At 39.7% G+C, this 26,233-nt stretch overlaps 1 protein-coding gene across 1 annotated transcript in view; it reads left to right on the forward strand.

The window, feature by feature from the left end:
• The window catches only part of PID1 (phosphotyrosine interaction domain containing 1), a 240,551-nt gene that overhangs the window by 100,187 nt on the left and 114,131 nt on the right, over nucleotides 1-26,233 (forward strand). Inside the window, exon 2 of the mRNA XM_057745877.1 lies at nucleotides 16,889-17,035. Coding sequence (XP_057601860.1) covers nucleotides 16,889-17,035 — 147 coding nt within the window. The remainder of the gene's footprint in view (nucleotides 1-16,888; nucleotides 17,036-26,233) is intronic.

A 26,233-nucleotide genomic window follows, 5' to 3' on the forward strand; every position in this document is an offset into this window, starting at 1 on the left:
CCTACTTAAAATAAAAAAAAATTATATATTTGACAAGCAAAATACAACCTGTAACTGTATTAATAAGCCAGTCACTTAAGCTTTGCTTACCCAACTTGTTTACCCAGCATTTGCTTGAGTTTCTCAGTATGCAGCCCAGTCAAAAGCAATGAGTAAAGTCTGGGTAAGATTGTGGTGTGTGAATGTGTAGTGACTTTGCTATGAGGTTTGGTAACTTTGAGGAATGTTTACAAGCACCGTGTTATAGTTATGTATTGCTGTATAACGTATTTCCAAAATTAGCTGTGTGAAAGCAATAATGACCAATTATTTTGCTCACAAATCTGCAATTTGGACAGAGCTGTGTGGGGTCAGCTGAGGCAGCTCAACTGGGGCTAAAGGATCCATTCAAGATGGTTTATTTCTGTGTCTGGCAAGTGGGTGCTGGTTGTTGGCTAGCAGCAGAGGGGGGTCTTCTTTGCATGTTTCTCTCTGTGGGGCTGTTTGAGCTTCCTCATAGCATGATGGCTGGATTCCAAGACCTACTGTTGAAGAGACAGCAGCTGAAGCTGCCAGTTTCTTAAAGGTTGAAATGGAAGGGACATAGACCCTTCCTCCTGAGGTGCGGAGTGTCAAAGAATTTGCAGCCATTTTTAATTTACCACAGACTACGTACCTCGGCTCTACAAGTTATGCACTTTCATATGGTTTGGCACTTCTCAAGGTATTTCTTTATCTATACTGTCCTCCCCTCCTTTTTATTTCATGCATTTTCAAAGGGGGCAAAAATTGGTTCTTGGAAGGGGAAAAAACTTAGATATTATAATGGGAATATCTGTACCACAGAACATAGATGCACAATATACCTTTGCTATTAAAACTTCATGGGCGTGAGAGAGGCAATTAGAGAAAAAAAAATCTAAAAAGGGTTCCTTATGTGGGAGATTATGTAAAAAACTTTGAGAAACATGACTTTACTTCCAGCCTAGACCTGTTACCCTTTCTTCCATACAGCCTATCCTAGCCCAATCCCAGCAAACTTCATTGTTCCCTTTTTATATACTTATAGACATTTCATTTGTATGTCTGCAGTGTATTTAAGCTGGTTGTATTTAAGCTTTTTCTCCATTACCTGACCATGAACTTCTTTGATACATAATATCATGTACCAATAGAAAGCCTGTAATCAGTATTTAGTGGATTGAATAAAAATGTATTAAAAGGAAATTAGGTTTTATAATAGTTTGGGTTCTTCCAGAAATAGACCCTGGGACTTAAGTGCAAGTAGCGTTTTGGAGAGTTCAGGAAACTTTGTGGGGGGGAGCAGGAAGGTAGGGCAGGGAAGGTGAGGAGGCAGTGAACTGTGCCCTCAGGCCAGTTATCATATGTGAATGAGGCTTAATCCTGCTGGGAAGTTCTCAGAAATGTAAAAAACCAAGCATAAAACCAAACCAAAACAAAGTACTCACAATTCAGATTTAAACCACTCGTAAGGATGGGGAGCTGGGGTATTTATACTCTAACTCTCCATCTCCATTGATGGAGGATTCCCAGGGATGTTCATCCACTGCACTTACTTCTGTGGCTTTGGGAAACACCCCAGGCAGAGAGAATCAGGTACCAATGGTAAAGTCACAGGGCCCCAGATATGGGAAGGCCTGAGGGCTAAAAACAGGGCATCGGGAGTGTTGGCTGTAGGCTTTCTTAGCACTTTGTTACTAGAATAGTAGGAAGAAAGGTGATGAATGGTTTTTGTTTGGAATGGAGGAACTCTTACTTTCTCAATGTCAGTCTCCCTGGTTGAAGTTTAGCTCCATGAATACAGGAATCATGCTTGTCTTATTCAACACTGTATACCCAGCAGAGTCTCTGATTCAACAAATGAGAGGATTAATGAATAAGTGGCAGAATAAACCAGCACCAGGTTTAAGAGATGTGTTCTTTATTGTGTTCCAGTTCCAGGGAGGTCAGAGCAGGTGAGGCACAAGCTGGTAATGAAAGCTGACAAGTGTCAGAGGCTGTTTGCCTTCAAGAACTCTTAGAAAACAGACTAACTGCAGGGTAGAATTGCTTCCGGCATTTTCATGACTGTGTAGCTTAGACTCAGATTCAGATGCACTGAACTCAGACAAGCCCAGGGCAGGTCCTACCCACTTTCTTTGTCTAATCTTGAGGCATTTAGCATTGTCTTGGGTTCAGGGACAGTGAAAACAAGTTATATTGACTGGCAGTGGCCAGTGAAATATTTGTGCTCAGATAAACTTGAAACCATGGAGAGTCCACGTGGTGAGTACCTTCTCTTTCTGTTATGGGCTGAATTGTGCCCCCTACTCCCTCCAAAAAGACATGTGGAAGTCCTAATCCCCATTGCCTGAGAATAGGGTCTTTAGAAATAGGGTCTTTGCAGAGGTCATCAAATTAAAATGAGGTCATTAGGATGGGACCTAATCCAATATGGTGTCCTTACAAAAAAGGGAAATTTGGACTCAGGGATGGACATACACAGAGGGAACATGATGTGAAGACACACAGAGAAGACAGCCATGTAACTGGAGTGATGCATCTACTAGCCAAGGAAAGAAAGTCTTGCTGGCAGACGGCAGAAGCTAGAAGAGGCAGGGAAGGATTCTCCTCTCTAGCTGCCAAAGAGAGCGTAGCTCTGCCAACACCTTGATTTTGGGCTTCTTGACTCCAGAACTGTTAGACAATACATTTCTGTGTTTCAGGTTGCCAAGTTTTCTTACTTTGTTATGGCAGCCCTAGGGCAGTAGTATTCTTTTCTTTTCTTTCCTTCTCTTTTCTTTTCTTTTCTTTTCTTTCCTTTTCTTTTCTATTCTTTTCTTCCTTTCCTTTCCTTTCCTTTCCTTTCTTTTTTCTCTTCCCTTCTCATTTTATTTTATTTTATTTTTTTGAGCAAAACTTTTCTAAATAATCCTCTCCCTCCTTCTCATCTTCCTACTCTTTGCTTGTTTTCTTACCTATGCTGCATTGATAACATAGTTGACATTTGCTTGTGGGTTCCCTGGGGTAAGAAAGGAAATTTCATTCTTAAACCATCTGGAGGACAGCAGAAAACCCCTTCTTCAGATGTTTGGACCTTTTGGCTGTTACTCAAGAAGGAGTCATTTTCCCCATTGAAATGCTTTGCCTTCTCTGCCAGAACTGGGTGCAGATGAGTCTTTTCTGCTGTTGTAGTTTGGTGAGACTGGCCTGGGAGCATCCTACATGTGAAGCTGGATGGTTGTCTGGTTGTGGACTTGGACCAGATCTCATTGCCAAGGTGTTTTTCGGAACACAATAGTCTAGTTGATGGTAGTGGGTTGTGGTATGGAGTCAAGGAATGGAAGGGGATGAAGGAAGATGAGAGCAGGGTGATTTGGGCGTGTGTGTTGTTTGATGGCTTTGTTTTTTTAATTCCAATTACGTTGTTTTTCTTTACTCAATCATTCATTTATTCATTAAATATTCATTTCGTGACTGCTCTGTTTCAGGTGCTTTGCGAGGGATGAGAGTTACAAAGAAGAGACAACCTTATAAACAGTACATTCAGGTGTTACAGGGGGTATGAAAATACTGACTATTGTACAAGGTATGGTTCAGGCATAAAGTAGACAGACAGGTTAATTCTACCTGGTCTGGGAAGTGAGGAGTTTCAGAAAATCATTTATAGATGTGATCATAATTGAGAGAACGGTCAACAAAATATTAGAGTTGCTGTCTCCCTCAACGTGGATTAATTTTTGCTCTTTAAACAGCTCTCCTAAAGGTATCATGTATAGCAAATGCATTCTCTGTCCTCTGTAGATGACTCTGTAGCACAGTGCTCTCCGCTGCACCCTGATCAAAGAAAAATCCAGGCTTGCCAAAGCTCTGGAATGTCACCTTCCTGACCATTGGAAGCCTGGGGACAAAATAAATTATTTTTAGTTTCCTTCCAACCTGCCTTCCAACCCAGTGTTGTTCAGTCCTGCATGAAGCAAAACGTCGTCCTGCAGAGGAGTTTTGTCTAGCAAAAATGAATTGAAAATAAAACCAAACATGTGTAGATGTAAACGTCTGTGTGTTCAGAGCATTCATCTGCCCAGTCCTGAGGAGCAGGGTTTTCACTGACACCATAAAGCCAAGCATTTTAAATGCGAACACGGAGGTGCCCCTGGGGCCACACTCAGGGCCTGATTGAAGTCTCTTGGGGGAATATGAAGAACAGTCTTTGGAATCTTAACTCATGACACTTGGTTTGGTTTCCAAATCTTAGGTTGTTTTGTCTGACTTCTTTTCATTCTTTTAAAAGTGTGTTTATGCTGTTTTGTTTTTATTCTCTGCTCTGTGGCCTCATTTATTGCTTGGGAGGAAGATAAGCCCTCAGGGTGTTTCTGGCTGTGCACTTGCTTTGGTCAGGTTTATAAAGGCTGCCTTGTGTGTCCCTCACCTACACGTGTGCGCCAGAGTGACCTGGATAGGCAGCCGCTTGATCTATGCCTCACCTACTCTTTAATTACCAGTAACTTACATTTCATGCTACATGAAGTTAATACATGTTGACTTTTCAAATGGTAGAAAATACAAATTAACGTAAAGAGAGCAAAGGAAAGAGAAGAAAATTACATGCAATACAGCAACCTAGAGATGGCTACTGTTAATACTTTTGTATATTTGCTTCCAGATATTTAAAAATGGTTGTCTAAATATAAAAGGCAGAAAATAAGGAGGGAAAAAATAAAGATAATTGGAGTCATATATTTAGAATCTTGATTGAATCTAGGAGTGTCTGATCATAAAGCCTTCTCTTTCTCAGTGTGCCTTATACTGTTTATTACAAAATTTAGGCCATTATGCGATTCTAAAAGATGATGTAGCAGCTCCTTTGTCAGCTCTGGACAGGAGTGCAGAGGTGCAGAAGTGATCCAGAATGACATGCTGGGTTGAGAACGGAACCAGTCATCAGATAACTGGACTACTGGGCCGGTTGTCTTTGAAGCCTTGGACAAGTTGCTTTGCTTCTCTGGGCTTTGTTTTTATCAGTGAGATGAGGGAATTGGTCTAGTTCATCTGGACAATGTAGTCTGTATTTGGCGCTATTTCCTCCTACAGGGTTTCATGGCTTATGTTTCCACATTTATTTATGAGGGAGGATAAGACCAATATATCTGTTAAGAAGAGGTGTCTGAGAAGGGAGATAGGAAACTGATCACAATTAGATAGCAGTCAGCATTGGTGAAACCATAAATATCTGAAAAGAGCTGGAAAGAAACAGGGTCTGGAGGAAAGGACCTTCGGAAATGGTAGATAATGCTAATATGCACTTCCCAACATTTTGTGTTTATCTTCCAAACACAAAGCATTCTTCAGTGCACTTGGTTTTTAACTGATTAAAACTATGAATTGACTTATGCCTTTGCCTAGGATGCATCACTTTCGCTCATATCAATAAGAAAAGGTCAGATAGTTTACAAAATCATAGCTTCTCTTGAACCCATCAAAGAGCAAAGATCGTAATACATCCAACCAGCCTAAAATATATAGAAAATAAGGTCTCCAAAAAGAGACCATATATGAGTTATAGCTCACTTGTTTGGAGGATGGGAGGAAGGTGGCCTGTGATACAAACAGGCAAAATAAATTCAGCTAAAATTATTAACAATTTTCTAAAGGTCAGTTGTGGGCTAGCACAAGAGTATAGAACCCATGGAGGCTGTATATGCATAGCAGATTCAGAGAGTCTTGCAAGCTTCTCTACACTGACAACCACTGGGGCTCAGGAGAGGGATGGAGAGCTAGAACAAGCCTCCTTTGATGGTATAGGCCTGGAGGAGGGGTGTGGTTACCATGCACAAAGCCTCACATGGACTGTTCTCCCTAAGAAACATAAAATTTCACAGCTGAGGTCGGGTGGCAAATTCTGTTGCTCGCAGGGCATAGGTGAAGACCCACTGTAACTTGTGGAGAGGAAAAGAACAAAATCCTTTACATCCAGGGGAAAGGCAAGAAACCACCCTGGATCCAGAACAGTAGAGGTCCCTTGTAGTAAAGTCAAGATCATTGAGACCATGACTTCTAAGACTAAAGGACACAGGACATGCCCTAGAAAGCACCTGGTATCAAGCAGCTGCAGTCAACCTTTAGGGGCAGGGAAGAAGTGTCAAGAGAGACTCTCTCACCATGGTGTACAGAGGAGTCTGGAAGCTGAGGGTGGAGCAAGAATATTGAGACATACTTCCCAGCAAACCAGACCCCACACTGAAGACAAAGTGATGCTGGTGGAATTGAAGTCTGTAGTACGTCAATAAAGCCCAAACCCAGACCCTTTCCAGGCTAGACTGAGTTGACACACTGTACTAATGCTCACTAAGCAGTAGAAGGAATATGGTCCATTTCAAGTACAAATACATTTACTACACTCTACTGAAATGATGTCTAGAATTCAGTAAAAAATATAAGAGGTACAAAAAGTGAAGAAAAAAAAAATTAGTCTCCTCCATTGTGAGGAGACAAAGCCATTAGTAAAACCAGACTCAACGCTGACTCAAGTTTGGAGTTTAAAATAACTGGCATTAGTATATCAAATGCTCCAGAAAAAAAAGTGGAGGGCATACATGAACATATGGGGAATTTCAGCAAAGAAAAACTGTAGGAAAGAGTCAAATGAAACTGCTAGGGAAAACAAGAACAAAACAGCAACAACAGAGTAACAGAGATGAAGATGGACTTTAATGAGCTCATCAGTGGACTCAAAACAACCAAAGGAAGAATAAAGTGAACTTGAAGATAGGCCACTGTGTTGATTGTATTGATTTTCTGTGTTATATTTTGTTGATTTCTCCTTTGATCTTTATTATTTGGTTTCTTTTTTTTTTTTGGGGGGGGGGGAGTACACCAGGTTCAATCATCTGTTTTTATACACATATCCCCGTATTCCCTCCCTTCCTTGACTCCCCCCCCTCGAGTCCCCCCCACCCTCCCTGCCCCAGTCCTCTAAGGCATCTTCCATCCTCGAGTTGGACTTCCTTTATTATACTATTATTTGGTTTCTTTTACTCACTTCTGGGTTTCATTTATTCTTCCATTTTTTTTTTCCTTTAAGGTTGAAGCTGAATTTATTGAATAGAGAACTTTCTTCTACATTTCTAATCTATTTCTAATGTTTCTAATATTGGCATTTATGCTATAAAATTTCCCTTAAGTACTATTTTAGTGGCATCCCAGAATTTTTAATATATTATGTTTTCATTTTCATTCAGTTCAAAATAATTTCTACATTACCTTTTGATTTATTCTTTCATCCATGGATTATTTACAAGTGTGCTATTTAATTTCCATTTATTTGGAAAATTTACAGGGATTTTTCTGTTATTACTTATATAACTTGAATTCTAAATTTATGGAGTTTTTTTTACAGCTCAGAATTTTTGTGTTGGTAAATGTTTTATGTACACTTGGATTCTGTTGTTTTTGGTGAAGTGGTTTATAATTATTAATCATGTCAGGTTGGTTGATGGTGTTATTCAAACCTTCTACATCCTTACAGATTTTCTGTCTACTCATTCTGTCAATTTTGGAGGGAGAGGTATTGAAATTGCCAAACATATTTGTATTTTTAATCCATTTATTTTTGTGGTCTATCATTTTTATTTCCTTATTTATATTTAGAATGAATTTCTTATAGGCAACATAGAGTTGGGTTTTGTTTTTGATTTCATCTCACTGTATCTTTCTTTTATTTGGGGTATTTAGGCCATTTACATTTTATATAATTGTTGACATATTCAATTTTAAATCTATCATGCTATTTGTTTTCTGTTTGTCTTATCTGTTTATTGGTTAACTTTTTCCTCTGTTTCTGCCTTATTTTTTTTTATTCCATTTTATCTTCTTTATTATCATATACAACTCTTTGGCTTGTTATTTTAGTCATTGTTTTAAGGTTTATAGTATACATCTTTAATTATCACAACCTACCTTCAAATGATATTAAACCATGTCATAGATAATGTTAGATCCTTATAATAGTATACTTCCATTTTTACCTTTTCTGAACTTTGTACTAGTGTATATATATATGCTAAAATCCCATGCCACATTGTTATTATTTTAAATAATTTTTAAATAGTCAATTATCTTTGAATGAATTTTAAATAATAAGGAACTTATTAGTCCATATAGTTACCCTCTTCTGTGCTTTTTATTCCCTTTTATAGATCTATATTTTCATCTTTTCTTTTGCCTGACTGACTTTCTTTAACATTTCTTATAGAAAAGGCACACTGGCAATGGATTGTTTCAAATTTTATTTTACCTTCATTCTATACCCAGAATTTAATTCTAGATTCATATTTTAAGTTTTTGTATTTTAAAGCTGTTATTCTACTATCTTCTCACTTGCATTATTTTCAATAAGAAATCAGCTATCATCTTTATTTTTCTTCTTTTGATTATGGTTATGGAATTTGATTATGATGTGCTGTGGTATAATTTTCTTATATTTCTTGTGCTTGGGGATTATTGAGATTCTTGTATTTGTGGGCTTATAATTTCCTCAAATATGGAAAATTTCTAGCTCTTATTTTATTTCCTCAGTTTTTTTCTTGTTCTTCCCCACTTCTCTTCTGGGACTTCGGTTATACATATATCAGGATATTTGATATCCCTTAGTGACTTGATACATTTTTTCCCCTTCTTTTCTCTCTGTTTCATTTTGAATACTTTCTATTGTTATGTCTTCAAGTTCACAACACTTTTTTTCTGTAATGGGATCTGTTATTAGTAGCACCCAGTATACTTTTCCCCTTTAACATTGTACTTTTTATCTTCAGAAGTTAGATTTGGGTCTTTTTATATCTTCAGTATCTCCACTCACCTTTTGAAATATATGAAATATAGTTTTAATGTCTTTACCTTGTCATTATAACATCTGTGTCATTTTCAGTTGGTTTCTATTAATTGATTTGTCTCTATTATGGGTTCTATTTTCCTGCCTTTTTGCAGGCCTGGTGATTTCTGATTGGATGTTAGACATTTTGAATTTTACCTTGTTGGTTGCTGGATATTTTTGTATTCCTATAAATATTTTTCAACAATTTTTGTGGAATTCAGTTAAATTACTCTGAAGTACTTTGATTGTTTTGGATCGTCTTTTAAAGATTTGCAGGTGGAATCAGAGTGGCATTTAGTCTAGTGCTAATTATTTCCTACCACTGAGACTAGACATTGAGTACTCTATCCAATTTTTCCATTCATTGGTGGAAACAGACAATATTGCTGGCTCTGTGTAAGCACCAGCACGTTCATTCTTTCCAGTGCTTGTTTTCCTTTGGTTAATTTCCTTTCATGTATACTCTGTTTAATACTCAACTAAATATTTAAGGGGACACTCTGCAGATTTCCGGATTTCTCTCTGTGTGAGTGTTTCTCCCTTTTTTTTTTTTTTGTCTCCTTGGGGTTTCATCTTTGTCTTCTTAGCTCAGGTACTCTGCTGGGCCCTGTTTTTCTCCTCCCTGCATGGCAGCCTGCAGACTCCCTCAAGGTGGTAAGCTGGACAGTTGTATAACATTTCATTTGTGTCACATCTTTCAGGGCTCACTGTCTTTCATTGCCTGATATCTAGTGTCTCACAAACTGTTGCTTCATTTTTTTTTTTTTTTCTATTTTATTTTGTTGTTTCAAGTGGCAGGGTCTATTTGGTTCCTGTTACTCCATCTTGATTGAAAATGAAGTAAAAAAATATTGATCTTTAGCAGTTAATTGAATTCAGTGCAATAAGATACTCATACCACCAGGGGCATGTGGGAATAACTTAGAGAGGAACAGATTTTTAAATGCTTGTTCCTATCCCAACAATTTGGCCCGTTTATATTATTACTTCTCTCTATCATTCACTCACATTCAGTTAGTTGAATGTTCATAATTTAAATATAGGTATGAGTTAATTCAGCTATATTTGAATGTTTTTCATGAGTGGGTGGAATTTTTGTCCTATGTTCCTAACATTTGTCGTTTTCCATCAGGGGTTGCAAATTCAAATGCCAATAAGGGTCAAGCAAGTCAAGTATAGGAGTGAAGTTGCTAAAGCATAAATAGTCATTGGTATTTAGTATAGAAGAGAAAACTGGCGCTGAGGGAAGGAGAGAGCATGGTGAATTGCAGAGGAAAATGCCCAAGTAAATAAGGGCATTTGCAACAACCAACTGGAGCTAATTGTTGCCCTGAGGGAAATGCAAGCTGCTTCTGTTGATATTCTGATCTTTCAAGAGAAGTAGAAATGCATGTTTTAATCATATATATCTCAATTTTTGAATACTACTTCAAATTTTAATCGTAAAGCAGTCTGTGAATCAAATAAAACTTATTTATAAGCTAAATATGCCTTCAGGCTGTGAGCTTGCAACCTGTGTTCAACAATAAGTTGTTTAACTATTAACATACAGAAAAATAGTTTAAAAAATTACAGAAACTTATTTAAGCTAAAGATATAGCACATATGTGTGTGTGTGTGTGTGTGTGTGCATGTGCATGTATATGTATGTATTTCAGATAAGTAACAAAAAATAAGTAAGGGATACACACACACACATACACACACACACACACACACACACACACACACACACACTCCCCTGAGTGAGTCTTTCACAAGTCTTGTGGGCTTTTTGCATCCTCTGTGGGCATGGAGTTATTTTTATGCTTCTCCCACATAATCCCTCTTTAGAGAATTTGTAATATTCGGAAGAAATGCTTCCATAATTAAAACCTCACGAATAAATATGGGTGTGTGAACATGAATATTTTCAGTTTAATAATAGCTATCACTTTAATAGATATAGACAGCCTTTTAAATTTATGAGTATCTGGATGTTGGCCTTTAAGCTGTAACTTTTTTGAATACGGCAATTACTAGGATAATTTGCAGCAAGAAAGTTCATGCCAAATTGGTGTGTATCTTTCTTTTCTTGAAATACCAGATCAACACAAATTGCATTAAAAATTAATCCTTGAAATAAAATATTGCAATTTTGTATATGCCTTACTAGATTTGGGGAGATTATCCAAGCCTGCTTCACTTTTAAAAAAGATAAAAACTAACAGACAAGCAAAATCTTTGCACTCAAACATGTTTAAATGAAAGTTGAGTTTAATGAAGTAAATTTTTCTTTTATTCACTCATATAATTAGTTAATCATCTAACAAATCATTTGCTGTTTAACAAAATATTTTTCTCACTTTTATGTTTTTTTTTTTGTTGATAGTGCTAGAATAAATACTTAAAAGCAGAAATCTGAGAATATACATTAAAAATAAGCAAAAGATTGTTAGATATTATTAAAGCACACAAAAGAGTATCACACTTGCTTCTTTACTCATATGTGGGGCCTGAATACACTTTTTCTTGAAAGACAAGTGGTATACAATGTAGGGAAACTACAACTGAGTTCCATTAATTCTTACAGAATCCTAAAGTAATAAAATGAAATGTGATTATGCGTGGAATGTCCAAGCCCTACTGATTTTTATACACTTGTACAAATTAACATTTGTTTGGGGTACTGAGTTTTTCCATTAATTCCATTCACCCACTGTTCATTGTGGTTCTCTTGAGAACATTTGCAATATTTTTGAAGCTTGATTAGGGCATTACTAAATCAGTAATTTGCAAGTTAAAATTGACCATTATAGTCAGCCTTCAACATGCAAAGATGAACCAGGGATTAAAACCTTTAATGCCTTCCCTCTAATTTGAGTGAAGGGAGTGTTCCAGTTATCTTAGAGAAAAGAGGAGGCAGGATTTGGCTTCCAAAGAAGTTTGGTATTTTGGATACAGAATCAATACAAAGGTGAGATACACTGGATTTGAATTGGTAAAATATGTAAATCCCTGCCTGCTACACTGTCAGAGATTAATGTCTGAATAGGAGTAGGAAAGGCCAATTCTAAAATTATACAGGGCAAGGCGATTACCCTGTCTGCATAATGGGGCTTGATTTACAGGCTCTATTTTAGGATCACACACAAAGCACCATATGTAGAAAGCAGAGCTTTGTTTAATTTGTCCAGGGCAGTGCCCTAATTTTCTACAACACTATTTGCTTCCCTTCTTTAAGAGTGAATAATACATTTCTTAATAGATAGTTTTATTTGTTTGTTTGTTTGTTTGTTTATTGGCTGCATTGGGTCTTCCTTGCTGCTGACGGGCTTTCTCTAGTTGCGGTGAGCCGGGGCTACTTTTTGTTGCAGTGCGTGCCTTCTCAGTGCGGTGGTTTCTCTTTTTGCGAGCACGGGCTCTGGGCATGCAGGCTTCAGTAGTTGTGGCACATGGGCTCAATAGTTGTGGTTTGCAGGCTCTAGAGTACAGGCACAATAGTTGTGGCATACGGGTTTAGTTACTTCGCTGCATGTGGGATCTTCCCCAGCCAGGGATCGAACCCGTGTCCCCTGCATTGGCATGTGGATTCTTAACCACTGCGCCAGCAGGGAAACCCCACATTTTCTTTATGGAACCCTGTGCATCTTTCCTTTGGGAACCATGGCTTTTCCAAGCTACTCTATTAGATTGTTCTTATGTTGCCTTTTTATGATGCTGCTGGATTATGTTATTTGAGGTTGCATTATCTTTATTGCACTTGTTTGTCCATGCAAAGAACAAGTGATATCATTTTTGATTTGTCATAACAAGCATTTTAAAGTTGACAGATGAGAAAACTGAGGCCCAGGAGTTACAAGGTCGTGTGGTTCTGACAGACCTGATTATAGCAAATGGGTCTTGGCTACTCACCAAGAATTGGGTATCATTGCAGGTATAGTATTTGATTGTCTCTTGAGACTTGGGATTCATCTTATTTTGGCAGTAGTTCAGAGGGCTTTATCTTAGACATGAATAACCTGGGGACTATAATATCTTCTTTGGATTATTATTTGGTGCTTGGTCATTAAGGCTCAGCCTATTCAAATAACTAAGTGCAAGATTCACTTTTTTTTTTAAGATAATGTTGCTATTCATTTATGCAGATTAACATTTATGAAATCCTTTTAAAATTTTTGTGTCTCCATTTTATTTTTACAGATGCTTTTTTATTAAAAAGTAATTCGTATTGGTGAGATTCTTTGAGTGCTGAGGATCGGACACCTAACTCAAGCTCACTTAAACACAGAAGGCAGTGTATTGGTTCACACTGTCTGTAAGTCTGTGGCTAGATCTGAGTCAGGTGCAGCTGGATCCAGGGGCTCAGCTATGTCAACTCTGTGACTCTCAGTTTCTCAGCTCTCCTTGTCTCTGTGTGGTATCATCATTCGCAGATGGACCTTGTGGGGAAGGAAGGTCAGCAGCAGTTCTGTACTCTTTACCCCAGTTTAGCAACCTCCCAGGAGATTCTGTTCAGTCAATCTTGAGTGTCATCTGAACCAATGCCTTTGGCTAGGGACATGGGGTACTCAGATGGTCAGCCTGTGTCACATATTCTTTCCCAATGTTAGGGAGTGGGAATTATGCCTGACAGCTCCATTTCACAAAACAGCATATAGTAGTGGAGAAATTTCCCCAAGGAAGGGGCAGAAGGCTGTTCTTATCAGAAGCAGCTTTAGCTGTTACACTTCTACCACTGGAAGTTTGCAAGAGAGACTCAGAGTTACATAGAAATGTTAATTTTCTGTAAAAGTGTGTATTATTGTAGACTCAATGATTCATCACATAATCCACATTTTATTTCCCTTTTTACCTTCATCCTTTCACAGTGGACAAAAACCATAAAACCATTAAAGAAAAAAACCAATTTTTTTAAAAAAAGGAATTATTTTCTCTATTTCTCTTTCAAATGTTGTCTTAATCTTTTTCTTTAGCTCTTTAAGGAACTTCTCATGTAGAATTGTAGTTGTCATTTGCTTTAACAGTCTACTGACAGTGAGAAACCTTCAAGCAGAGGCTCATATTTTATTTCTGTTCCAGTTGTGCCTTTCACAGTGCTGGCTGAGTGGGGGTGTTGAATAAGGTGGATGGTTGGATTGGTGAGCGATTAAAGGGCATCTGCCTGCCTGGCTGAAGATGCTCAAACTCCGAAGAATTACGTAGTCGAGCTTACACAACACATTGTGTTGCAGTTGGAATTTGAACTCCATTATTTTCCTATCCCCAATTTAGAATTTAAAAAAATGTTTACTTCTTTTACTTGGCTCCCAGGCAAGTAATCAAGGGGTCCGTGCGTGTGCCCATCTGTAACTTCCAGTCTCTCTGTGTGCCTAGTGATTGAACTGTTTGGTTCTGACAAGAATGACAGTGGGGACAGGAAGACAGTCTCAGAACTTCTGGGCAGTGTGGTTGTCTGACCCTCATGATAACAGGGCTGCTAGTGCCATCTTCAGGACCTTCCTGTGTGGCAGCAGTCAGGCTGAGTTCAGCGGCAGTTTCATGTACCACTTGTAGAGCCCCGGCAAAATGGCAGCCGAGGGAGAGGGTCCCCACTTGCTCATCCCCCATCTCATCTTCTGAGCCCCTCTTCATTTATTTTCTTCACCCCGTGGCTCCAGATAGTTTCCCATAGAGGCAGACCAGTTTCAGCTCTCCCTCCCAGTGATCTCTGTTGCTCTTCCCAGATCACTTTTCAACCCCAAACCTGCACCCTCTATTAGACGGGAATCAGTTAGGAGCAAAGACAGAAACTTCCAGATTAATATGAAGACTTGCATTTGTGTAGTTAATATGAAGACATCCTTGTATTTGAAAAACTGCAAATCAATAGTCCTTGGGAGATCTAAGTGCAAGTCTCTCGCCCGTTTAAAAGAAAGTATCAGAGCTGGCAACTTTGTAGTCTAAAAAGTAGCTTTATCAGTCAGGGTTCCCTCAGAAAGACAGAAGTACTGGGAGGTATATGTTAAAGAGATTTATCGAAGGAGTTGGCTTATGTGATTGTAGGGGCTGGCTATGCAAGTTTGAAATCCTTAGGGCAGGCTGTGGAAGGGTGGGCTGGAACGCTAACATAGACTGAAATCATTGTTCGCAGGTAGAATTTTATCTTCAGGGAAGCCTCAGCTCACCTATTAAGGCCTTTGAATTGATTTAATCAGACCTACCCAGATTATCTAGGATAATCTCCCTTACTTCCATTCAGCTGATCATGGACTTTAACCACACTAACAAAATACCGTCATGGCAGTACCCAGGTTAGTGTTTGATCGAATAACTGAGCATGGTAGCCTAGCCAAGTGGACATGTACTGATCATCAGAGTGGTCAGTTGGAGTTCTAGTAGATTCTCTGTGGGCTTGTGAAACGTAAGCCTTGTCCTGATGCAAATTCCAAAACCTCTCTTGCCTTTATGTTGAATTGTATGGGAACGGTTTTTGACGATTTATATTTAGGTGGATGTACTTGTGTATGTATGGCATCATTCACTTCTTTCAGTCCTGTGTTTGTTTCACAAACCATAGCAGGTCCAGAAAGGTCAAGCTGGATGAAGTAATGAACAGGTATACTCCATGAACCCTGGTTTAGAGATCATTATTTTTATATATGTGCTGCATATTTTTCTTTCACTTTATTGCCTGTGTTACCTTCCACAAATACTCGTTGGCATCTGTGATGTTTCAGGTGATGTTTTAGGTCCTTGGGAGACTTCATCAATTAAAACAGTTTCTACTTATATGGCGCTTATATTCAATGGATGCTGGTAGATAATAAAATACATTTCATCGTGGTGATAAGTATTGATAAGAATAGTAAAGCAGGGGAGGGAATAGACAGTAATGAGGATCTGTGTGTACCAAGCTTAGCTACATAATTTGTGGGGCCCAGTGCAAAATGAAAATCAAGGTCCTCCATTCAAAATGTAGGAAAAAAATGCCATTAAAAAAGTACTAAAAATAAAGCTTTTTCTTTTTTTCCGTGAATCTCTCTCTGGACTCATTACAGTGATTTTTTTCTTTTTCTTTTTTACTTTTTTTTTTTTAATTTGCTGTTTAACGCTGTTCTATAATAAGTTAAATTTTTAAAAAAAAATTAGATTATTAACATGAATTTATCATTCATCATTTCCTGGACCTAAGTAAATGAGAGGTTAGTGGGTGGGAAATGAGGTTAGAACCACCTTGGGTCCCTGAATCATGCATGGGCTTGAAGGCCAAAATAAGGACTTCGAATTTTTCGATGAGAAGAGTGGAAGACTTGAGAAACTTTTGGCAGAAGGGTGACAGCCATGATTAGATTTTAGAAGGACTCCCTTCGGCTACTGTGTGGCGAGGGTGTAAGTGGCAGGACTAATTTGGAAACTGCTAAAATAGACCAAACAAAGATGGCGCCTGGATTGGGTGTATAGATCATAGTGGTGATTAAACATGGTTGGATTCTGGGCATATTTCAAAACTGTGCCAACAGGAGTTGCACATAGAATGAATATTTACTTAGAGTCCTGGCCTGGGGTAGCAGGTAAAATTGTCCATTGAGAAGCAGTGAATTTTCTAAAGTTCTACAGCCAATACATGGCAGAAATGGAGGAGGCAGAAAACAGAAGTCGTGTATGTGTGTGTTTTTCATCAGTTTTCCCTTTTCATTATCTCTAGGCTTTCCCTCAAGTATCTCCTGTAACATCCTCTTCCCAGTGTCTTCACTTATTTTGCTGAATTCAGCATGGATTACTTGTCTAGAATCTCATCTGTATGTATCACTTTGGAAGAATCTCTCAGAGCGAGGTCCTGGTGATGCTACCACTGCCCCATGTTTTCATGGCATCTGTGTAGGCTCTGGGTCTCTCCCACAGTTTCATTTGATAGTATCCTGACAGTTTTTTCCTTCCATTTCACTCAATATCTTTTGGCCTGCCCTAGTAAAACAGAATTAAGAAAACCAAGATTTTGCTGCTGGGTTTGGTATAGAGTTGTACCCTGTATAATTCCAAATGATTTAACTATTTGGCTTACTTTTTTCTGCTTTTCAGCACTTTCAGACCATGCTGAAGTCTAAGTTGAATGTCCTAACACTGAAAAAGGAGCCTCTGCCAGCAGTCATCTTCCATGAGCCAGAGGCCATCGAGCTGTGTACCACCACGCCCCTGATGAAGACCAGGACTCACAGTGGCTGCAAGGTAGGAGGCACTTGGCCAGCAGGGAGCCTTGTGGTGGGACAGACAAAAGGATGGGTAGCCTTAAGGCACTTGTTTCACAGTGATAACTTTTTTTAAAGAATGAAAATATCAAACGGCTAACAGAATAAGCTCACTGTGTGATGGTAGTCTGAATTCACAGCCTACTTTATTTTTCTTGATGACATAGCACTCTTCATCATTTTGGGGTACACATTAAAGACATAAGTTTTAGTATGTGTGAATGAAATAGTAATCTTGCCATATTTTCTGTAGCCCTGTGGAGCTTTGAGCTTGACAAGAAAAGTTCTGTTCTTAATAATAATTCCTCTCTTTGTATTTGCAATCTGAATACAGTATATGTTAAAGACTAGAAAACAAAACAAGTTTCTCAATAGTTGTACTCTCCGAATCCCTTGGGGGTATTTTTACATTTTTGTTTTGCTTCAGCTCGCAAAATTCATGCTAATATTCATGCCTCAGAATCCATTTAAAAAAATGTTTTTCATTTATGTAAACCATAATGCTGACATGGAAAGAAAATGAGAAGTGAAATGCATAATTTTCGTAGACTTTTGGCTTCTTTCTCACACGATATTTTTTTTTCCATGTGTTGATAAATATAGCCATGGGTGTAGCGGTAACAAAGAATATATGTCTTATGCATATTTTGTCATTGGAAATTTGTTTTGAGCAGTGAAAGTAAAAACAGGGGCAGGAGAATGCATGTTTGCTCGTGGATTTCTTTTATAACCTTGTAGGTGCACTCCTTTCCTTATTGCTTTCCCAGTTAGGGAAGTAAAGATCCATTGATCTTTCTTGCTGGAGTCTTCCGGCCCCTCCTTGGTTCTTGCATAGCTGCGGTCAGATTGGAGCCTGCAGCAATCTTGAGTGTGTGTACAAAACCTCACACACATCAATTCAACCCATAAATACTCTGGGTGCTCAGTGTCTGCCTGGCACTGGAGGCACTGAGAGCAAGACCCCCCAGTATCTTTATGGGGCTTAACTGTTAGTTGGAGGAGGAGGGAGGAAAAAGCACAGATGAACAAACATTGGCTGATGAGAAAGCCAGTCTGGGAAGAACTTACAGAAGAATCTGTCAGGCAGAAGGACCAGGAGGGCTAATTCCCAGAGTTGGAAATGGTCTTGTGCATTTTAGACAGAAAACAGTGCGCCAGTGAACCTGGGAAGGTGAGAAAGTTGTGGTGTATAGTGGAGTCCGGTGGGGGTCCTGGTGTAGGGAGCCTTGATGTCACGGCAGGGAGTTTAGATTTTGTTCTAAGTCCTATGGGGATGTATCAGAGGGATTTAGGCAAACGAGTTACATGAGTCCATTTGAAAAAGTGATTTTAAATGGTAACTCTGCTAAGGTGAACTTCCAGCTTCCAAAAAGCAGTGGCCAGTGGCTCTGCTGCAGTGGGAGAGAGTGGACCCACAGAATTGCTTTCCGTTCCATTGTATGCAATGCTTTTGGTGAATTGATGCTGTAAAAGAATTATAAAACGGCTCATTAAATTTGGAAGTGGTAAGAAATCAAATTGGGTTATAATTCTTTTAGAGATTTCCTAAAGTCATTTTGAATTCTGTTCCTATTGAGGAAAATGGCCCCTCAAAAGCCAGATGAAGTCAGTAGGGGCCAGTATAAGGAAAAGTTTGGTAAAGTCTACAGAGCATGTTTAAATGGGAGGGAAAATGGAGTTTCAGAATGAAAAGACTAGCAGCGCAATCCAGATACAAAAGAGATATGTATGTGTGTGTGAGAGAGAGAAAGAGAGAGAGAAGAAGAGAGAGAGAAATATTTGCTAGGAGAATAAAAGCCGTAATATTTTGGACAAGAAATATAGGATTCAAGATTGACGGAGTAATTTTTTTCTGTGTACTGCTTTAGGTCACGTTCATTTATTTTACTTCTAGAGGGTGTTGAAAAAGAAATAGAAGGAATTCAGAAAAGCATGCCAAAAAGAGTGAGGGTTGACCTGGCTGATGCCTGTGGGGCTACTTAGACAAAGGAGAATCAGCAATGATTTCAGCTGGTTACAGGGAAGAAGAACTTCTGCATTCAAGGTGAAAACCACATTCCACCAGGCTATAAAAAATTTATGACCTCTCCAGTCCTAGAAATCTTGAAGAGGAGAGTCCAGGCGTAGATAATCATAACCCTGGAATCAGGGATCTGGGCCAACACCTCTTGAGGTACTTTCCAGCTTTTTGATTCTGTTTCAAGGAAGAAAACCTCTACTGTATCATTCTTCAAATTGCATACTGTAATCTACTTTACATATTTAAATTTTAACTGCAAACATCCTGGAGTCACAGCCTTTCATTCTCAGAGACAATGTCATCTTTGTGTTCAGAGTCATATTCTTTGGTTCCAAAACAACAAAACAAGGTTAGATTTTTTGAGCCGTGAAGTTTGTGTTTAAAATCTTCAGACCTCCACCATTTATTTTTAAAGTTTTTAGATCATCCCCAGGAACAAAGTGCAGTGTTTCCTCTCTGATTCTTGCGAGTAACTTAGCTCACAAAATGCCAGCTGCAGAAGGATCTCTGTCCCGGGCTCAGGCCTGCCAGGAATAATGAGCACAATGTAGCCGGGGCCCAGCTGCAGAGCGGGCATCGGGATCCTCAGTCTCCACACAGGGCTGGTTCTTTTTGCCTCATAGCTCTCAAGCTGTGCTTGCGTAACTTTAGGTTTGGGGAGGGACAGAGGCAGGAGGAAGCAAAGGAAAGGGGAGTTGAAATGGGTTATGGTTGGCGAGGTCCAGGCCCTGGCTCTTCTCAGATTTCCCATTTCCCTCTGATCTGTATTCTTCGTGGGTCCTGGTGGGATGGCCCTGCCAGGCTATTCAAGTTGCAGGCAGCTGGGTCTTTGTGTATTTTCCTCTATTGCTGCCACTTTTTTGGGGGGTGGGGTGGGGAGTGGAGTTACTTAACTGTACAATCCACTGCATAGCATTAGGACACTTGTTGGAGCTGTTCGGGGTATCAGAGGCTGCGTCTGATTTCGCAGCAGAGACGATGGCTTATCTTGTCTGTGTTCTGCCGCCTAACACGATGGGATGCTAAGGTGGCTGTGGCTTGTTAGCAAACATTTATTTAATTAATAGTCATTGAAAACCTACTGTGTACATGGAATTGTGGTAAAAGGAGTCAAAGTAGGTGCTGTGAGGGAGTACAACAATGTATAGTCAAGTAGAAGGAAGAAGGTGAGTGCCCAGATAAATTGCAAGTGATTCTGATGCTCGTATGTGTTTCAGAAACCCCTGGAGGGCAGATTTCTGGACTTTCTTTCCATAGATTTTGATTCAGGCACTCAGCTTACCAGGGGCACAACAGCCTGCACTTTAGAATAGACCCGTGTAATTTACATGAAAGTGGTGCCTGGACGTGCTTTGAGCTTGAGGACCTGAACCAGAGAGAGGGTTGTGAGCAGAGCAACGTAAGTGACATAAATGGAGACACAGTGGGGAGGTGGGAGGTGTGGGGAAATGAAGTGGGGGCCAGCTGGCCCTGGTGGGTTAGACTGGGTTTGCCACACAACTGACCAGGAGGCTGATGTGTAAGCAAGAATTGCTCTCTCATTTTTGCATCAGACATGCACCCTACAGACAGTGCGGTGTGTGGCGTCGTGTCCTATAAGGAGTGCTTGTCTTATTTTGGATTGACTCACTTCCGGGACTACTCACCAAAGGCCTCAAAGCCTTCACGAAACAGTGGTGATGATGATGGATAGTAATAAAACACTAACACCACAGAAACAGTTGCTAGTAAGGAGCTGATGCTTATTAGCACAATTAATAAGCATTCACCTACGTACTTTTCATGGTGTCGAACCATTTAGTCCTCAGGACAGCCCATCTGTAGCCCCATTTCACAGATGAGCTAGCTGAGGCAGAGGGGGGCTCAGCCTGTCTCAGGGTCCCCAGTGAGTCACTGGTAGAGCATGGGTTTGAACGTCATCGCTCGGGCTCCACAGCCTGTGCTCATCCGCACTAGAGTCCACTGCCTCCCAGCGACCCAAGATAGCTCTTAAAACTGGTTGGCGGGTTGTGTCATGTGCAACTGAGCAAGTTTCTCTTCTGCAGGTTTTAGTTTCTGCCTCTTTCATAGGCCTTAACCTGGGTCAGTATATCTCAGCCATCCTCTTACCTAACAATCCAAGACTTGAGGATTTACCTTGTTTAACTGAATTAGAATCTCATCTTTGTTCCTGAAAACCAGAGGGATGAGGAGAGTATACCAACAGCATCATAATTTCACCCCAGACATACTAGCTGGATTCTCAAATTTGGTTTTCTTTAAAGAAGAAAGGACAGCCTACGATGAGAAGTCATATGTCTTGTAACAAACATATATGGAACAAACCATGAAATGTTCAGTGAGTTCCTGTACAGCCATGTGGACCCTGTACAACATCCATTCTACAGGGACAGTCCTCAGCTACACTGTGCTTACAGTTCTAAAGCAAAATAGCAGCAATGCTGTAACAAATAAACTGACACATAACAGGGGGTTTAGCACATCTTACAACATTTATCTTTTATTTAAAAACTTTTGTAAAGTTTGTAACTGGTGGTCATTTCTAAGAAGGAAAATAACATGGAAGAGAAATACCAAGGGAAGATGTGTAGGGAAAGATACAGGAAGGAAGAGCAGGACAATCAGAAGTTATTTACACAGGGCTCCTGTTTGGGTCTGGGTCTGTCCGCCTTTATTCTGGATCTACCTGATTGTCTTCCTCACACCCTCTGAGCATCACTGGATAGAGTCAAGGTCCTGAGCTAGGGCTTGAAAGATGGTCTTCACAGGGGATGCTCCTCCTGGCCACGTGCAGCCTTTGGGAGTTGCTGGTGAACCAGGCTAGTTAAGCATATGATGTTTCTTTCCACCCCCCTTGCTTTCTGTTCCTTTATTATTTATGCTGAGGGTGACTTTGCCTTCATTCTGCAGCTTGATAGCTGTCCCTTCACCCTTTACGTGGGCCCCTCTAGCATCTCACTTGGGCCTGCTCTCCAAATGGTGCTCCAATTCCCAAATCTCGCCTTCTCCTGAGTGAGGCACGTGGCCTGGCATCTCAGGCCCTTGCTGTCTCCTTCCCAATTGTGAGGGGAGGAACCATCAAACTAATTAGTCTCTAAGAAGGAGTTAATGGTTCATAAACCGTGACCATTTTTACTTTACTCTCTTTGAGATGCCCGTGTTCAGGAGTGCCAGTCGTGGTCCCTTAGCTCTCAGAAAGGATGTGATTGATTTACAGTTTCACGGGACAGAGAGGAGAGTTTCTGAACTGAAGTCGTGGCAGGAAATCCTCAACTCCCTCAACTCCTACAGTTTCATGCACATGTGAAATGGCCAATCTTAGAAGTGGATTCCAGCAACCCTACTTATCTTAAAAGAGCTACTGATTTGAATTTAAATATATATAAAATTAGCATGATATGTATCTATTTTCTACACTTACATTTTGTGCTTATTTGATCAGTTCTGTATTTCATTAGAAATGTAGTCATGTTTTCTCACTTTAGCTAAAGGCCCATTGTTTTACACACTAACAGAAGGGAGAAACATTCATTATATTGTCATCCTTATCTAATGCATTTTGCAGCCCTTTCTTGGTGGAGGTCATTTTGGACATTGTATGAACCCAGTTATGCCAATCATAGAGAGTTTTTCCTTGCAAAATAAGTTTCTGATTTAGATATGAAGACAGAATACAAATAAAACAAGGAATAGTGATACATGAAATAAGATATAGGCCGATGGTCTTTATGGGTTATTTTCCTCTAAATACAGAGTGGGTGTATCTAATTCTAATTTATTTTCTCTTCATTCTTTCTCAGAGTTCCCTGTAAACAAATCAAAGCACAGTCACTTCTGCATGTCTCCCCAAATGGAGGAGGGTAAAAGTATGTTAGCTCATATCAACAAGCTTTTATTTTTCTGCAATTTTTACTCTCTGCTGATTTGTAAATTTTCTGACTTTCTCCTACCCTCCCTTCCCCCTTCCCTCCTCCCTCCTCCCTTCTGCCCTTCCTGATTTTCTTCTCTTTTCTTTCTTCAACCACAAGAATCTATTGCATATCGTCAGGATGTTCCAGGTTATTAATATGGACACAAAGATAAACAATGGTGTTGGATGCTTTGGGCTGAAATAACAGGAAGCCTAATTCCAATTGACTTAAATCACTGATACTTATTTGTTTTTGAATCTGCAAATTCCAGTAGGAGGGAAGAGGGCAGAAGATGCTAGAGAGGGAACAGAAGTGTCCACTACAAAAAAGTTTTCCAGGCTTAATGACCTGGAGGGAGACATATAAACTCTCCAAGTGGGGCAGTGCCGGTTGAGGAAAATGCTGTGTTCTCGGGTCGCAAGGCAAAGGCTGCTTTTCCTCCCATGTGATGGCCCAGTCCATTCACTTGAATTCTTATGGAGGCTGTTTCTGTGTAGGTGGGATGAGCCTCAGTTTGAGTACAAGCTACTCTCTTGGGACCCCCTTGCAGGCAGTCATGAACGGCCAGCAACTGCCATGTAGTTTGGCTTTCTGCATTGAGGGGCTTTCATCTTACTGGTGCGGAGGGTGTTCTCAGTCACTGGAGGAAGCCTGAGGCACCCCCCGACCCCGCCCCACTTTAGGTTTTCAGTCCAGGTTTCTAATTTGGCAGCCCATTCAAGGTTAGAATATAAAAAGAGGAGGAAGGATTTCAGAAGAGATAATTGGTTCAAGCTTATGAAATTTGAGATGCCTGTGGGACCACCAGTGGCAGCACCCAAAGGGCACCGCGTTAAATGGATTTGGAGCTTCTTGGATGTCTTGAGGATGTCCTCAAGGAGACGGAGGCCAGGAGAAGAGGTAGGAGTGAGACAGGCATACCCACACACAAACTTACACATATAATCATGTTTTTTTTTTTCTTTTTGTCTGAAGAGCTTTTTATTCATGACTTTTCTTTGGCAGAATCTGGCACAGTGCTCACACTTCACATGTACACACTCTTCAGGGCTTAAATCCACTGTTCAGACATCTCAACATCCTGTGCAGGAGACGGTCTCATGCTGATTTCATTGAATCTCCATACTACCAGTTATACCACCAACAAAGAAAAATGCTGCCACTGATCATTGTACGTTGCCATCGACGCTAACAGACGTCTCATTTTTAGGGTTGTTAAAATATGGAAAACAATGGCCACTTTAGATATGGTGAAATATGTGAGCACCAGTAACAGTCACAAGTTGAACAGGATTGGGTGGACCAAGCACTGCTCTGAGCCCTTTTCATGGTTAACACATTTAATCTTTACAGGTAACCGGTAAGTAGGGACTATTATATAAGCACGCAGTTTAAGGATGATAGAGGGAAAGAGGGATCACTGGGAAAGGAGCATTAGGAAAACCAGAGGACTCTCTCCTCCCCACCAGGCACGAAATCCCTCCTCAGCCTTCTTCCTCCGTCTTCATCCTACTCACGTTGCCCACTCTCCTCACCACGCTGTTCAACTTTCAGAAGCATCAGAAGGGAAAATGCATATAACTCTGGGGATAGCTGAAGCCCCTGTACATTGTTTTAGGATTCGTCTCTGTATGTATGTTCAAGATACAGGTTACTTATGCTGCTGCTCCTGTGGTACCTAGCATGGAGCGATATTTCATTTATGGGTTTTTGTTTGTTTGTTTGTTTGCTTTTTGGCTACCTTGGGTCTTCGTTGCTGCTCGGGGGCTTTTCTCTCTAGTTGTGGTGGGCGGGGGCTACTCTTCATTGTGGGCATGGGCATCTCAGTGCGGTGGCTTCTCTTGTTGTGGGGTACGGGCGCTAGGTGCCCAGACTTTAGTAGTTGTGGCACACAGGCTCAGTAGTTGTGGCGCACGGGCTTAGTTGCTCCGAGGCATGTGGGATCTTCCCAGAACAGGGATCAAACCCATGTCCCCTGCATTGGCAGGCGGATTCTTAACCACTGGGCTACTAGGGAAGTCCCTATTTATGGTTTTAATGTAAACTTTTTGGCCATGAATCCCAATGTATGACTTTGAATTCTATACTTTGGTCTTCCCACTGACAGCAGTGGTGACTTCAACAAAGTTCTTCATCCTTCGTGTGCTCACTTTTGTTATATGATGACTAAAAGCTTTTCATCCTGGAAAGTGTCTTTATTTCAGCTGACAAAAATGTTTAGAATGTAGATTATCGTTCCGCCTGAATGCTTGTGAGTAGAATGGTAGACTTCTTTATGAGGTTACTCTTTCCCATGATTGATTTGCCCAATTGAGGCATTCTTTGGGGATCATTATCCTGCAGACTATCTATTTCGTGCTGCCCCACACACTGTGAGGGCTGTGGCTGAAAATGACCATTTTATTCTAGGGAACTAGATTTGACATTAAAGCTTAACATTTGTACAGTGTCAAAGACGATATCTTCCTATATTTCCAAGTTTGTAATGTCACTGCCTACTTTGCTTCTTGCCTTAAAAACTCTTGGGAAATCAGCAAAGATTTATTAGTGAAAAATGGGAAAATAATCTAAATGAAATAAATCATAATATTTTTGCTCTACAATACTATGGAAAATATGCAGTCATTAAAAATTTTGTTGTAGAAATTATACTGATGAAGAAAATGTTTATAATGTATTGAATTAAAAAAGCTGGTTGCAAAGTGTTATTAGATCCTATTTTTATAAAATAAAATAAAAATAAAATAGTTATATGCAAATATTCATAATAGAAGGCTCACACTAAAATATGAACAGAAATGACCCCTTTTAGGTAGATAATAGGTAAAACTTTTGATTTCTTAGTTTTTGCTCTTTTTGCATTTTATAAATTTTAAACAATGAACAAATATTACCTTTGTAATTAGTTTTAAAAAGTAATTATTAAAGAAAACAATTCTTTGGATGAGAAGTTTGCCTAGAAAGTTATCTGTAAAAAACTCCATTTTTTTCATGGAGCATTTGAAAACAAGCTCCCTCTAAGTCACCAGCTTAGACATTTGTTTCTTCCTTTTGCCCAAATCAGAATTTCCATAGCTTCAGGGAAAGTGACATTTTCCCATCTAACTTGTGACTGGTCTGGTGGCAGATTAGTCTGGTATGTTCAGCATAATAATTTTAGTGCTACTCATAGGCATTTGCAAGTATGGGGGTACTGGTTTCCTCAGAGCTGCTTGGTGGCAACCTTAGTAAAGTAATTAAAACAGCA

This window comes from Hippopotamus amphibius, chromosome 8 (assembly GCF_030028045.1).
Source record: "Hippopotamus amphibius kiboko isolate mHipAmp2 chromosome 8, mHipAmp2.hap2, whole genome shotgun sequence".
In the NCBI taxonomy this organism is placed as follows: Eukaryota; Metazoa; Chordata; class Mammalia; order Artiodactyla; family Hippopotamidae; genus Hippopotamus; species Hippopotamus amphibius.